Source organism: Rhinolophus hipposideros (assembly GCF_964194185.1).
Source record: "Rhinolophus hipposideros genome assembly, chromosome: 11".
Lineage (NCBI taxonomy): Eukaryota > Metazoa > Chordata > Mammalia > Chiroptera > Rhinolophidae > Rhinolophus > Rhinolophus hipposideros.
The window spans coordinates 31171616-31187457 of NC_138057.1; the positions used below are offsets into that span (position 1 = coordinate 31171616).

General features: G+C 42.9%; 1 protein-coding gene across 4 annotated transcripts in view; it reads left to right on the forward strand.

Annotated features, from left to right (window-relative positions):
* Positions 1 to 2407: 2407 nt before the first annotated feature.
* The window catches only part of PLGRKT (plasminogen receptor with a C-terminal lysine), a 42625-nt gene continuing 29190 nt past the window's right edge, over positions 2408 to 15842 (forward strand). The window contains exons 1-5 of one of the 4 annotated variants that reach the window (XM_081066019.1): positions 2462 to 2600; positions 3619 to 3722; positions 4601 to 4728; positions 6192 to 6301; positions 6540 to 6626. In XM_081066019.1, coding sequence (XP_080922145.1) covers positions 6546 to 6626 — 81 coding nt within the window. In that variant the 5' untranslated portion in view covers positions 2462 to 2600; positions 3619 to 3722; positions 4601 to 4728; positions 6192 to 6301; positions 6540 to 6545. Of the gene's footprint in view, positions 2601 to 3618; positions 3723 to 4600; positions 4729 to 6191; positions 6302 to 6539; positions 6627 to 15842 lie in introns of all 4 variants that reach the window. The other 3 variants (XM_081066020.1, XM_081066021.1, XM_081066022.1) reach the window with 3 other exon arrangements.

Genomic DNA, 15842 nt, shown 5'->3' on the forward strand with positions numbered 1-15842 from the left:
ATGGAAATTGTATTCACATATCGTGAAAGTCTTATACCTATTAAAAATGGCACATATGAATGCTATTTGACAACATGAAAATCCTTATGCTATGATGCAAAATGATTTTATAAAGCATACACACATACATTCACAAATTCATACAATTAGAAGTAATGCACATACCAGTTAAAGTTATATTCATGTCCTGTTGAAATAAATGATTTTAATCCTCTTACCCCACATTCTATAAAATGTGTTCAATATCTATACCAAGATTTATCTCAATTACCAGGGGATATTTTCTCATGGTCACTTTTTTCACTTATATTTTAAAATTGTGAACAATATTATACATTCAAGAGTATTTATAATGTATGCATACAGTTTAATGTGTATCCATTGCATTTCTATCAGAAATCTGAATTCTACTCAGTTGGTTGGACTACAGAGATATTAATGTAGACACTATTTAAAGGGGTGTGGGTAGAGTTAAGAGAATCATTCAGTTGAGGCATCCCAACCATCAAGTTGAGGTTAAGAACCATCAAGTTGAAAGTCTTGGTGTAACAGCGGGAAGCCTATCCCATCTGTAGGCTAAAGAGCAAGGGAGGAAAGCATTTCCAGAGCTCTGTGAGCTGGAGCCACTGCGGAGGGCCCCTGGTCAAGAGCTACAGTTGTAGAGGGACACAGCCACTGCCAGATCCTCAACCCAAAACAGAGAAGAATGGATAAAACACATACTACCTCTCTTTCCTCCTGTCTCCAATCTCTGTGGATGCCTACATTGTTTAAACCTAAATGGAAACCAGCGGTGAGCCCAGGTGATGTTTTCCGAAGAGGTCAGATCCTAAGGTAAAGAATAGGGCAGGGAAGGGAGGAAGGTGGATACGAGGGAGGGCAAATAGAAAACCTAGTCTACTTGTTTTGCCACCTAGGATTTATGCTTGCCCTTTGCTCAGATGAGAGAAACTCATCCCTTACAGATGTGAGAATTACAGAGTCCTACCAACCACCATATTGCTTTGATGTGATGTCAATTTGGGCATACTATGACTTAGAAACTAAATTATAATATTTGTCTCCACCAGTACTCTTCATATAAAGAAACAGAGAAAGAGGGGCAGGGAAAAAAATCAGTTAACATTTTATATACAGAGCTACCTACAACGGTCCTTGCCTCTACAGCTTGTTGCTAGGCTAAAGTTGATAACCACAGCTTCCTACTTCATTCACTTATGTTTCCCTTGCCTTATGCAGTACCTTGTTAGATACAGGATTTTCTCCCCTGGTCTGGTGATGCAATACTTTAATTTCTGCATGATCTGAAATTTAAGTGATCCTGAATTTATCAGGTTACTGCAATGTCATTCAAGGTCTCTGGTCCCGATCCCGGCACAAGAACGCAGGACATGGAGAGGCCAAAAAGGAACAACAATGGAGCCATAGATAGGGGAGTCATACCACTATATTCTCGCTGGCGGCTGGGTTGGAGACACAAGAAGCAGGAGCTGCAATCTGCCGTCTGCTTCTCTGCCAACCAACCAACCTACCATGCCCACGGCAGTTACATTAGTGGCTGATGGCTAACTGGTCACAGCTGATGACCATCTACTACCTGAGCCAGCACCTTTCCATGTGAGGCCGAAAGCCTGGAAACTGCTCTCCTGGCTCTGTCCCCACATGCAGTTATCTAATGATCATTATTATTGCACATGGGAGTATTAAGACATGCCCAGGGAATCTCTGGATGTCATGCACAGTTCTCCTTGCCCTCCTATAGCTGGAACCCAATCCCCTCCTTGGTAATTGGGATCAGTTATCCCAATGCTATCACTATGAGGTGCCAAAATAATCAGGGGGCAATTTCCGTTTTTAATTCAATAGAAACATAGATGGGCCCTCTAGTGGAAGCACTTCTTCCTTTTGAATTAGGACTTCCGAAAAATGATAAAGCCAAGGTTGTAGACAGGATGTGCTGGGTATTTTCCATTTGTCCTGTCAGTGTTTGTCCCTAGGAGACTGACCTTGATAGACTGCATGGACCTGTCTCCTTCCTCTTCTGGCTTCCTGTCCTCTCTCAATATTAAACCTATTCTGCAAGTAGAAAAGCCCTTAGAAAATGTTTATAACTGTGGATTACATGTCTAAGTGACAACCTCTCACGGGACACATTCTCTTCCTGGAAACAGACCCAACAGTGGTGGTTGATCATCATTTCTGGAGAAGGACAGCTCATTCAAGTCTCATGAAAGCCTATGGAGGCTTAGTGCAGCGCAGACGCTGGGATTCCTACACACGTAGGTTACTGACAAGGCTCACTGAGGTCTTTGAGACTGTCGTTCTGCTTCCTCTGCCTCCTCAAAAATCTCACAGCAGAGTCGCTGCTGTTGACTTTGCCCCTTTGACCTGCCCTTTCCAGGCTTCTGGTGCAGGCCTAGGTCAGGCGCGCGGGCTCTTTAAGGGAGTCAAGGGCTGCGCTGATTGGCTGAGGATCGGAACCCACTGTCCAGGCTCGTCCCTCTGCGCGGCGAGGCCCGGTTCCCGACGCTGTCTGGGGGACCCCGAGCCTCAAGGACTCTGCCACCATCCGTCTTCGCGCCTCCGCCGCCCGCTGCCCAGTGAGTGAGCAAAAGCCGTGCGGGCCCCGCCGGACGTAGGCGGGTGGAGAGGGCGCGTCTGCGCGGTGGCGTCCGCGACTCCGGGCTCCGGGCTCCGGGCTCCGGGCTCCGGGCTCCGGGCTCCGGGCTCCGGGCTCCGGGCTCCGGGCTCCGGGCTCCGGGCTCCGGGCTCCGGGCCGCGCTGCGCGCATGCTCCCCGCGAGCCCCGCCCTCGGCTCTCCTCCTGCCCGGTGCTGGCAGGTAGCGCCAACCCGGGTCGGAGAGAGTCCGTTCTTCCAGGCGCCAGGACTCCTGGCCTTTCCCGTACTGTGGTAATCGAGTTGGGGAAAGTAGGTGGCACTGTCAACGGAACTCAGCATACGATGCAGGAAATACCCAAGTTCCCGGAATTGGGCCCTGGGACTGTGGGTGGAGTTAAACTGGGAAAAACCTCCCGGAAGCTGTGGGTTCCGGGCTGGAATTTGCAGGGGGAAGTGAGCTAGTTTGAATGGAACACGACTTATTGAAAATGACTGTAATTAAGCAACCAGTCATAAATGTAGGTAGTTAATGTGTAATTTGATCAGGAAAAGAGTGCAGAAATTTGGATGACAGGTCATGGGATTATCCCTATCTATCATCTATATCTATCCTCTATAAAATCACATCCAGGTTGCCACTGGAGGAAGGCTGCCCGTAACTTGCACGCCCCCCCACACTCCTTAGAAATACCCAATTTCCATTGTAATCTATAGCACAGCTGAGGCAGGGCTGGAGCGTTAAAGAATGCTTTTTAAGGTCTCAGGGGTAATCAAAGGAGAAATGAAGGCAGCAGGGACCCAAATCAGCATTCTCAGTCCGCTGAGACACAGCGGTGTCTTAGTTGTAAGTATCAAGACACTTGTCACCAATGATAAGTGTTGGAATTTTCTACTAATAGAATTACCAGATGACCCAGCAATCCCTCTCCTGGGTATCTACCCAAAAAATCTGAAAACATGTATCCATAAAGACACGTGTGCTCCAATGTTCATTGCAGCCTTGTTTACGGTGGCCAAGACATGGAAACAACCAAAATGTCCTTCGATAGATGAATGGATAAAGAAGTTGTGGTATATATACACAATGGAATACTATTTGGTGGTAAGAAATAGGACCATTTGTGACAGCATGGATGGATCTTGAGATTATGATGTTAAGCGAAATAAGTCAGACAGAAAAAGCAGAGAACCATATGATTTCACTGATATGTGGTATATAAACCAAAAACAGTAAGAGAACAAGACAAACAAATGAGAAACAAAAACTCACAGACACAGACAATAGTTTAGTGGTTACCAGAGGGTAAGGGGGTAGGAGGTGGGAGATGAGGGTAAGGGGGATCAAATATATGGTGATGGAAGGAGAACTGACTCTGGGTGGTGAATGCACAATGCGATTTATAGATGATGTATTACAGAATTGTACACCTGAAATCTATGTAATTTTACTAACAATTGTCACCCCAATAAACTTTAATTAAAAAAAGTGGAATTTTCAAAAGACTTAGCTCATATAATAGAGTGAATTCAAAGTTATCCCTATTGCAAGATCACTCTTGCTGCTTTTCTTTTTTTCCAGATTTATTGAGAAACAATTGACATACATCACCATATACAATTAAGGCGAACAGCCTGATGTACTGACTTACCTGTGTCGTGAAATGATTACTACAATAGGTTCAGCTAACGTCTACCATCAAGTATAGATACAATAAAAAGAAAAGAAAGCAGTTTTTCTCCCTGTGATGAGAACTATTAGGATCCACTTTCCTCACAACTGTCCTATTTACCATACAGCAGTATTAATTCTTGTCATCATTTCTGATATATATTTTGTGAGTGGGAGAGAGAACACTGAGACTATTCTGGACACCCTAAGGAACCTCCCAGACTTTGGAAAATGGCTTTGTTAGTATGGGGAAGGTTGAAAATACTGAACTCCTGTATGTAGTTTACAAGGTGTGGTGCACTCATTTTCAGGTGTGATCTCCCCTGAGTACCACAGGGAAGCTCTTCTTCCTGCTCAGCTTCTACCTTTAACCCTTGGGAACGTCTCCTAACACATCCAAACTACAATCCAGACCCAAGACAGCAAGGCCCCGAAACACGTAAGCCTAAATCCTAACTTTCCAGATAGTTTCTCTTACCTAGATGGCTGACATGAGAGCTGTCCTTGCACTTCAGGGAAGATCCCACCCCTTAATAAATAGGAGCACTATAAGAGACACAGCTCTGTGACATTGTGTGTGTGAGTGTGTATGTGATTAGAGGACAATTGTTTTCTTTATAAATGTTTGCAGTGTATGTAAAAATTCAATTCTGCCATCTTATATGCAGAAGAAAAATAAGAAACGGCAAGTGGCCTGAGCTATGCTTCTCTTGGATCACTTATTGCTTTCTGCAAACTTTTGTGGGAAAGAGACACCATGACGACTGCCAAGATGGATAATATATTGCTTCTGCCTTTCTGGTCTGCCATTGGAAACGGATGACATGGGGCTGTCTGAGTTTGTAGAAAGGAGAAAACTTACGCTAATCTCCCCACTCTCAGTGGGTAGCCTCCAACTCTGGTCACAGGATGGAGGGGAGCAGTGGCAGGGAGGGCGAGAAACATCATGACCTCCCAGGCCTGATCCAGGCCTCTTCTTTCTGGGCGTGATTTGGCCTCCCGTGCTCAGCACTAACGCTGACTCTAATCAGAGGCCCCTGTAATTCCAGGGTGTATCTTTGGGCCACAATCCAGGAAAGCCACTGAAGTCTGCCTTGTAGTTCCCACTCACATGGAGCCCCACTAGCAGGGACAACCCATTCCACCTTGCATGTAAATGCCCCCCCCGCCCCCCACCCCGGCCCCCACCTTCCCAGTGAGCCAGAACCCAAGATTTCCTGATAGGATATGGAAAATAGGAGCTCTGCTGGCTTTTTATAGAAGACTGGGTAGAAAGCGTTAAGACTGGCCACTCGGAGCCAGGGTTCACACCCTGCCCAACAGCCTACCAAAGAGAATCCGCAACACTGTTGAGGAGGGTAGAGCAGTTGTAACTCTCTTGAATTCTGCATTCTTCTGAAAGTAAAATCAACAACGGAAGGTCTTCTGTACCCAATTGGATTAAGAACAAAAAATTAGAGTTCTGGCTCACCTAGAGTTGACAGCCCACTTAAGAACTTCTTAAGTAAGATAAACAAGAGAGTCAACACCATATAGTCATTTAAAAATTGTGTTTCCCAGGATATTTATCCTTGTTTTCCCATTTTGAGAACGTCAGTAGTAGCTTGAAGAGAACAAAGGTGAGGTTAAAGGAGGATGGCCAAGGGATGTCAGCAGTGGGTGGATGGAAATAGGGGGTATGTGGAGAGGGGCAGGGATTACAGGAAGAGAATCGATAGTGACCTTGAGAAACCTGTTCCTGAAACAATGCAAGGAGCACAGAATCCTATCCTCCAGGTACACAAGGCGTCTTCTCAGAAACAAAGATTCTCTCATCTAACTGGACAAAAAGTGAAAGGATGGACGGTGTCTACCCTGGACCTCACAAAAGAGAGGGTTTTTTTCTGTTTGTTTGTTTTTAAGTATTCAGTCTTCAAGATTTACAGTAGGAAGCAACATCAGGAGACATGGGGGCCGTATGCTTATAGAGCAGAAGATTTTGGAAGTCATCCAGTTCAATCAGCTGGTCTTGGGTGAGTAAATGATGTGCCAGGATAGTTAAGCTTTCCCAAGATCAGACAGCTAGTTAGGAGCAAAGACTAGAATCCATGTTGTGTTGCCACGTCAGAGATTCTTCTGTTTTTTTCTTTTCTTTCTTTCTTTTGTTTTTTATACATTGCCATAAGTTCACGATAGCCCAACTCAGAGCATATGAGGATGCATGTAGAACACATTGTTTTAATTAAACCTCTTTTCCTTTTTACATTTTAGGTCAAGATGGGGTTTATATTTTCAAAATCTATGAATGAAAACATGAAAAACCAACAGGAGTTCATGCTTATGAATGCTCGACTTCAGGTACATTTTTAAATAGTTAAGCTTTTATGTTGTTGCATTGGTTAAGGTTTCTAACACGTGTTCTAGCAGTATGTTCTCTTTGACCCCAAAAGGTAAAATGCTCTCAGGGCTCCATTCTCAAAGCCAAGACGAAATGGATTGTTAATTATCTAGTAAATGAGCTTGTTTAAATCTCCAGTGCAGATACTTGTGTAAAAATCTCCATACTATAAAGGGACAACTGCTTAGAGTCTAGGGTAGGCAGAATGATACCCCTCCAAAAGAAAGATATCTACATCCTGATCCCCTGTGAATATTTTTTTCCTTACATGGCAAAAGGGGCTTTGCAATGAGATTAAGTTAAGGAGCTTGAGATGGAGAAGATCCTGGGTTATCTGGATGGGCCCAATGAAATCACAAGCGTCCTTATAAAGGAAAGACTGACCAAGAGGGCTGAGGTGGAGGGGGGGGGAAGAGAGAGAGAGAGAGATTTAAAGATGCTATGCTGCTGGCTCTGAAGATGGAGTAAAGGACTATAAGCCAAGCCACTATAAGCCACTATAAGCCAAGAATTCAGGCAGCCTCTAGAAAATGGAAAAGGCAAGGATACAGATTCTCTCCTAGAGCCTCCAGAAGGAACTCAGTCCCACCAGCTCATCTTGGACTTCTGACCTCCAGAACTGTACAATAATAACTCTGTGTTGTTTTAAGCCACTGAATTTGATAATTTGTTACACAGCAATAGGAAATTAATACAGAGTATGAAAACTGGAGACTGGATTTATACATAGGTTGGATAGAAAAGATCAAAGCAAAGAGGAATATTGTCTAATTGTCTAATATACAGTGTCAAAAAGTATTTTAAAATGCTGTATGTCAAAGTCAAGTGTTAAAAGTTTCACTGGCATTATCTTCCTAAGATTTCAAACCAAGATCTCTGGGCCTGTCATTCATTATGGCCCTGAGATAAAAAAGGCCTACTCTGAGGCAGTCTAATGAGTGGTGAAAAGTGAGCACTGAAGCCAGACTGCCTGGGTTTGAATCCTATCTCTAGCCTTGACTAACTGTACGACTTGCGTCTCAGTCTCCTAATGTGTAAACTGGAGGTGGTAATACCCACTTTAGAGGGTTGTTCTGAGGAGTAAAGATGGTAATATAGAGAAGGTATAGAGAACAATGCCTCAAGAACAATGTCTCACACTCTATAAGTTTTGCTGCTGTTACTGCTATTAAAAAGTGGTAAGAGTGTCTTATGCAGGATACTAATGTCTTTTGGGGGAATTGAACAACTGAAAGAATGGGCAACTGAATTATTGTAACAGAACAAAGTGACCTAGGGGAGACCAAACATTAGGCATACAAACCAGCCAAGAACGTCACATGCTCAGAGAATCCTTGTCCAGGACCTTTGGGAAGTACATGGCTTTTACTCTTACATCATTCCCCCTGAACTCAGGGTCTGTGAAGAATCTGGGATTTTACGCTACTTGCAAGCTAATAAATCAGCCTGTTACTATTTCACGGACACTGGCAGAATACAGGAAACAGTCTTACACCTGTGTTAGAGACAGAGGTCTTGATGACTCATAGCACAGCAAGCAGTGTAAGCACGCGGCTGGTGTCAATTCCCCATATGCCCCGCAAGTCCCACAGAGGTGATAAAGATGGGTTTAAATTGGTGCTGTGCCTTCAGTGGGTTTGTGGCACCTTGGAAAAATACCGGGCTTGGAGAATCTACTGCTTTTATCGTGAGTGGTGAGCTGGTGGGGTTGGGGAGGGTTACCTCATTCCTCAAGGCTGTTCACTGCTGGTTTCCAGGCAGGAATTCCCGCCTGTTCTCGGGAATTTTTTTCGCTTTCCCGTTCCCAAATCCTGAGATATAAACTGTGTTCTGTTCACCATGATGAATCGTTTCCACAAAGTGACGGCTGATACTACCAAGCACCTGGGTCCAAGGAGCCGATTTTCCCGATTTCCCGACCAACTTTTCTTGGGATTCGCGAACAGAAAAGCAAAAAAATTCCCAAGTATGGGCGGGAATTCCCACCTGGAAACCCTAGCGATAAATCTAACGATAAATAGGAAAAATGTCTAATAGATACATTATGAGTAGTACATTTACTTTCCATTGTGGGTATTACTGGGTTCAAGGAGCCAATTTTCCCGATTTCCTGACCAACTTTTCTCAGGATTCGGGAACGGGAAAGCGAAAAAAATTCCTGAGAACGGGTGGGAAGTCCTATTCACTGCAAACACAACCCAGAGAAATGGCCTGAGCAAAGAGCAGTCTGGGCCTTGCATCCTTGGCAGACCCAGCAGGAATGTGCTGGGACATTCAGGGCCTCTGGCGGACTGCCCGCCCTGACAACCTGCCCCTCAGCGCCAACAACCAGAGCTTTGAGAACAGCCCTGGCTTCTGCCCACTGATGCCAGTGACCACCACAGCGGATGCCGGGTCAAACCGTCAGGAGCGCTGTCGACAACACAGTGTTCAGCTGAGCTGAATCAAAGGGGAGCCAGGCCCAGGCATTTCAGAGAATCTTTGTGAACCCAAAGCCCTGTTGAGCCAGTAGCTTTGCTTCGGGTGGCAGAGTGGGGGATCAAGGTTTTCCCAGAGAGTTAGCTACTACTTTATGCAAATTTGTGACGTCAGTAAGGCCAGGCCAGCCGTGCCCTCAAATACATTTTAATTTGACCAGCAAATGGGCCCTTTTCCTTGTAGTTGTCTTGTCCTAGATAACCCACCCCAAAATGGGAATGTCAGGTCTGAGAGTCGCAAGGCCTCCATGGGTCATTTTTAACAAGAGGTCAGTAATGGACAATAGCTGCCTTGCATTTTTGAAAGGAGCATGTTACTGGTTGCATTTTGACACCCCCCTACAACCCCCCCCCACCCGCCACACACAAATTCGTATGTTAAAAGTACTAATTCCCACTACCTCAGAAGGTGACCTGAGATTGGGTGTTTACAGAGATAATCAAGTCGAAATGAGGTCATTAGGGTGGACCCTAATCCAATACGACTGCACACATCTTTCCCTCACAGCCCTCACAAGGACGCAACGCTGCTGACACCTTAATTGTGGACTTCCAGCTTCCAGAACTGAGACAATACATTTCTGTTGCTTAAGCTACTCCGTTTTTTGTGGCACGTTGCTATGGCAGCCATAGAAACTAACATAGGATGTATTTGGTGTTTGTGTCCGGCAGGTGGTGCTGCTGTACTTGGCAATGGCCTCTGGAGACTGGCTGTGATTTTTCTTTTTCTCTGGGATTCTGTGTTTTCTATTAGACCAGATGGAAGAGGTCAGGGAATCCCTGAATGGGAGCATATCCTCTCATCACTATGAATATTTACAATATAAGCAAGTAACACATCCATTTCATTATACACGTATATGCGGGGAACACAACTGCAGTGTCTTGAAGCCGTTCAAAGGTCACTTTAATTTCCCTTCCTTACTGCAAACTTTGTCCGAACCCTATCAATTGAATTCCAGTGATTTTTTCTTCTGTGTGGGAACACAGACCAAAGAGTTTAACACAGGTACTTCAGGGGCTATTGTAACAGTTTCAGGAATAATGCTGTCTCCCAGCTCGGGGAACCTGCGGGGTGCAAAGGGGTGAGGGCAGCTTTTTGTCCTTTGGCTCCTTATCGCAGATTAGGTGTTGCTTCCTCCCCTGGGTACCCCTGGCCTCTGGAGAGCACTGGGGTTCAGGGGCATCACTCTTTTAGCATCTTCTGGTGCCATTGCTCTGTCCTGTGTCCATGTAAGAAACGTCCGAACCTGTAGAGAATTTTTATGAGTTTATTTGAGCCAAACTGATAACATATGCCAGGAAGCAAAATCTCAACAGATTGAGAAAATGCTCTGGAGAATGGCAGTTTTGCAACTTACTTTACACATTAAAATAAAAGGAGAAGAGTAAGGAAAGTTACATGAAATGTTAATAGATTAAAGAGCGGGAGAAAGCAAAGCAGGGAAATCTCTGGGATTAGATAAAAAAGGCAAAATGGAAAAACACATACTTCTTTTACATTGTTGGGTACAAAATAGTTACCAATTAACATTACAGCACACAGATGGTATGCGGGGAACAAGATAACAGCGAGGGGTTCTGTGGCCTCATGTTCTGGTGCAGCGGTTGTGCCACGAGGGGCTATAAAAGATTATTCTGAGAGTTCAAAGGCGTGTTATCTGAGATACGAAAAGATAACAGAAAGAAGGTACAGGTCTGGGACGTGACTACCCACCACGACCTGCTTTCAGTTAGGAATTTTTGTGTTCAGATCATCCTGCGTGGTTACTTTCGCTCTCTTGAGTTTGTAGGGTCCACCATGCAGGCTCCCCTGAGCTAGTCAGGTTTAGTATGTGGTCCCTTTTTCATCCATACATGTATCCTCAGCACTTTGGGCCAACCTGGTGCTTAGCTCCCCCTGCAGCCGTAAGGGACCAAGTAGACATGGGTCCCTCCATCCAACAGAGCCATAAACATCTGAATCCCTCCTCTCCCCTCCCTGATGTTCGCCAGCACAGCCAGCCTTCTTCCCTGAAGTAGCTGGCATTGGGGGAGAGATGGAGGGAGAGACCGGCTTGGTGCCAGCAAGCAAGACTTTGCATCTGCTCTCCGTCTCAACGCGCCCCCCCCACCACTAGGTTCAACAAACAGGCTTCTGCTGTTTCAGCCTACCCAAAGTTCTGTAACCTCAGTGCTGACACGTTATTTCAGCTTTGTGGACCCCCTGACCCATCTGCCGCAGCCATATTGCCTACCTCTTGGCTGGGGTGTGTGGCTTGCTGCCCCACTGTCATGCCCCACTGTCCTTCCATCTCCCACCCCAGAGGAGCACGTGCCACAATGAAAGCACCCACTGGGTGGCCTGTTTCGACCAGACCTTTTGTTGCTCAGCCTCGTTTAACACACAGAACAGTGACAGACCCTTACTCTACCCTCCCACCCTCACTACCACCTAGGCGAGAGCAATCCTACCAGATGTCAGAGTCTTCTCACATCCCATAACCTACCAAGAGGGTTCTTGTCCTTTCTCTTCCAGAATGCCCTGTCTCCATCAGCATCCCATCTTTGTCACCAAAACGGGCAGGTCCTGTGAAGGGCCTGGGATTTTACCCTACAGCAAGTTAACAGATTAGCCCTTTAGTGTTTCATGGATGCTGGAAGCATGAAAATGACATGTTTTCTATGCACCCCAAACTGAACAGAGGAGATGGAGGTGGGCCTAGTTGGACACCGCAGTGGATGCAGTAGGTTTCTGACTTAACTGAGGAACCACGTTTATGGTGAGTGGTCAGCAAGGCTGCTCTTGGGGAAGAGATATTATCATTCCTCAAACACAACCCTGAGAAATGGCCCCGGTAAAGAGAAGTCAGGGCCTGCATCCGTAGCCTACCCAGCAAGAAAGTCCAGCAATGCTCAGGGCCCCCGTGGATTGATTCTCCCAACATATGTGTTGGTTAAGATGATTAGTTTTTCCTTCTTGATCATGTACTTTATTACTTATCTTCTAATTTCAAGGAAGGAGACAAAGAGAATATAGAACACCATAACTGAAGCAGCTTTCCAGCCCTAAATCTGCTTGAGTTGTGATCCCAACTGGGGAAGCCTAGGGAGAAACACACTTATCTGCAGCCATTTTGGAAGATCTATTTGGTCCGTGAATGTTCCCCATTCAAAGGAATTAAACTTCTAGCATCATTCTTAGGGTGTAGAGCTATTCTTCTTTATGAAAAACAAAAAAGCACCATGAAATATTTTATACATATAAGAGAATATATTTATAAGTTTTGAAGCATAATAAAATGAACACCAATGAACCCATCACTAAATTGAAAAATTATGTTCTCACAATACCCCTGAAGTGACCTATAGGTTCCTCCCTACATGTTAAGTGAACCCAAGCAGCTAAAGCTGGGCTGGAATTGACCGAGCCCTGAGAACTGATGTATCAGTATTTCATTCCTACCCTGTTTCTCCGAAAATAAGACCTAGCTGGACAATCAGCTCTAATGCGTCTTTTGGAGCAAAAATTATCGGAATATAAGACCTGGTCTTATTTTACTATAATAGAAGACCAGGTCTTATATAATTATAATACAATATAATGTAATGTAATATATAATATAACATAATATAACATAATATAATATAATATAATATAACATAACATAACATAACATAACATAACATAACATAATATAATATAATATAATATAATACAATACAGGGTCTTATATAATGCAAGACCGAATCTTATATTAATTTTTGCTCCAAAAGATGCATTAGAGCTGATTGTCCGGCTAGGTCTTATTTTCGGGGAAACACGGTATTTATGGCTAAATAACATTACATTGTATGGCTATACCAAATTTTATTTATCCATTCACTGGTTCATGGACATTAAGGTTTTTGTTGTTGTTTATTTTCCCACCTTTTGGCTATTGAGAATAGTGCTGCTATGAAAATTCTTATACAAGTTTTTGTTTGAACACTTGCTTTTCAGTTCTTTTGAGTATATACATACCTAGGAGTGGAATTGCTAGATCATGTGATAATTTTATGTTGAACTAACTGAGGAACCACCAAAATGTTCAAGATGATGGCAACTTGCAGGTGTCTTTCTCTACCAAAGTTGGAAGAGATGGAAATAAGTTTTTTTAACTGTATCATGAAGAGCTGGATCTAAATGCAAAGAATATAATGAATTATTTGATTTTTAAAGAGACTGCTAAAAATGTTCAGCAAGTCTCTTTAAATGTGGGGCAAGATATTAACATGTCTGGGATCACTTAGAGGAGTTAATGAAAATAACTCTTAAGATTTACTTTTCTGTACGCTATGTTCAGGAATGGTAGGAAAGTAAAATAATTAATAAAGGTCCCTGGTACCACAGGCTCTTACTTCTCCAAAGGTAAACAAATGATAAAGAAAGGTCAAGCCACCAAGTCGATTCTTTGCTTCCTAGCCCTTCCAAGGTTCCAGGACCCTTTCTTTCTTTTATTTTTTTAAATTAAAGTTTATTGCGGTGACAACGTTAGTAAAGTTACATAGATTTCAGGTGTACAATTCTGTAATACATCCTCTGTATATGTGTTCGCCACCCAGAGTCAGTTCTCCTTCTATCATCATATATTTGATCCCTTTTACCGTCATCTAACACCCACTCCCCTCTTACCCTCTGGTAACCACTGATTTTTGTTTATTTGTTTGTCTTGTTCCTTTGTTGCTTTCAGTTTTATATCCCACATATCAGTGAAATCATATGGTCCAGGACCCTTTCTACACTCAATTCTCCAAGGGGAACACACTGGTTTTAGGTTTGTTCACAAACTTAAATGAGGCCAATAAATCCAGTTGTAGCCTATCAGAAAGATTTTCTTTTTCTCCCTCAACTATAATTCTATTTTCATAAATCTGATCAGAGTGAATTTTAATTCATTTTTAGTTCTTGATTGCTTGAGCAAGGGGGGAGGATCATTTATTTATTCACTCAATACAGCAATTACTGAATGCCTAGTATATAGAGAGTTTGAGGCACAAATTTGTTTATTCTTGAACAAATTAACTAAATGTAAGATAATAATGAATCCACATTTTAAGAAATGTTTTAGTTGAAATAATTTTAGATTTGCAGAAAAGTTGCAAACTAGTACAGAGAGTTTACATATACCCTTTGTCTAGCTTCCTCTGATGTTAACAATTTACAATGCTCAAACCGGGAAATTAGTATTATTAGTACAATACTATTAACTAAATTACTGATCTTCTTAAAATATCATCAGTTTTTCTCTTAATGTCCCTTTTATGTTCCAGGACCCAACCCAAGATCTTGCATTGCATTTAATTGCTGTCTCCGCCACTCTGTGACAGTTCCTGATTCTTTCCTTGGCTTTCATGATAAGTACCTTTGATAAGTAGGTAATTTTATTGGGCAGCTCTTTAGTAGTTCTCTCACTTTGGATTTTTCCAGTGTTTTATCATGATTAGATTGAGGTTGTGCATTTTTTACATATCATTCTTAAACCACAGAATGCTGTTGTATCTTTGTCACTGCGTCATATCAGAGAACACTTGATGATATATCTTATTTCTGGTGATGTGAACCTTGATCTCAATTAAGGTGGTGGCCACCAGGTTTCTCCACTCACGTAAATGTATTTTTCTTTTCTAACTGATAAAAATCTTTGGGTAGATATGTTGAGAATGTTAGTATCTTGCTTCTCCTCATTCTTTTGCCCACTCACTTTAGCAGCCACTGGTGGTTCTTACCTGCAACAGTTATTACTATGATGTTTGCCTAATTGTGCCTTATCTCCTCATTCCGTTTATATTTGTTTGTTGGAAAAGCTTTTCCTTCTCCACATATTTTTTCAATTATTTATATAAATATGGTCTCATGGACATTTTATTCTATGGGTTATAATCTAATACCATCATTATTTTATATTATGGCTTAAGTTGTTGTTTTGGCTATTGGGAATTCCTTCCAGTTGGCTTCTACGTCCTTTTGACATACCCCATTTTAAAAAAATATTTGCTTATTTTATGTGATCATAAGATATTCCATTTATATTGCCCTTACCCCAGGCCTGGAATTAACCACTTATTCAAGAGTCCTGGTTCGTTTTGTTGGAGAATGGCATCAAGATCTAGGCTCTAGGTATTCCTAGATTCTCTCAGCAAGGATATGTACTAATCCATGCATGTGCACATACTTATATTATTTCTATATCTACCTATAAGTATATATTTTCTAAACCATGAGTTTATACTGATATATATGATTCCAGTCCAGCATGACATTTAATTTGAACCTTTCCCCTTTATTTGCAAGTTCTTTCTCAGACAGTGAGAAACCTGTCCTAGAGGCTACCTGAATTTCTGACACTCTTGCCTCCATCTTTCACTTATAAGGACCTTTGTGATTAAATTGGGCCCATCTGGATAATCTCAGATAATCTCCCCATCTCAAAATCCTTATCTGAGTCACACTTTCAAAGTCCCTTTTTGCTATGGAAGGTAACATAGCCATAGGTTCAGGATATGGACTTCTTTGGGGGGGGGGCATTATTCTGCCTACCACAGCTACTTATTATTTCCAATATTTTGCTATTACAAACAGAGCTACAATGAATAACCTTTGGTACTGTTGGAGGTCTATCTTCAGGGTAGATTTTTAGAAGTGGGACGGGTCAAAGGCAGGTGTTTATGTAGTTTGTT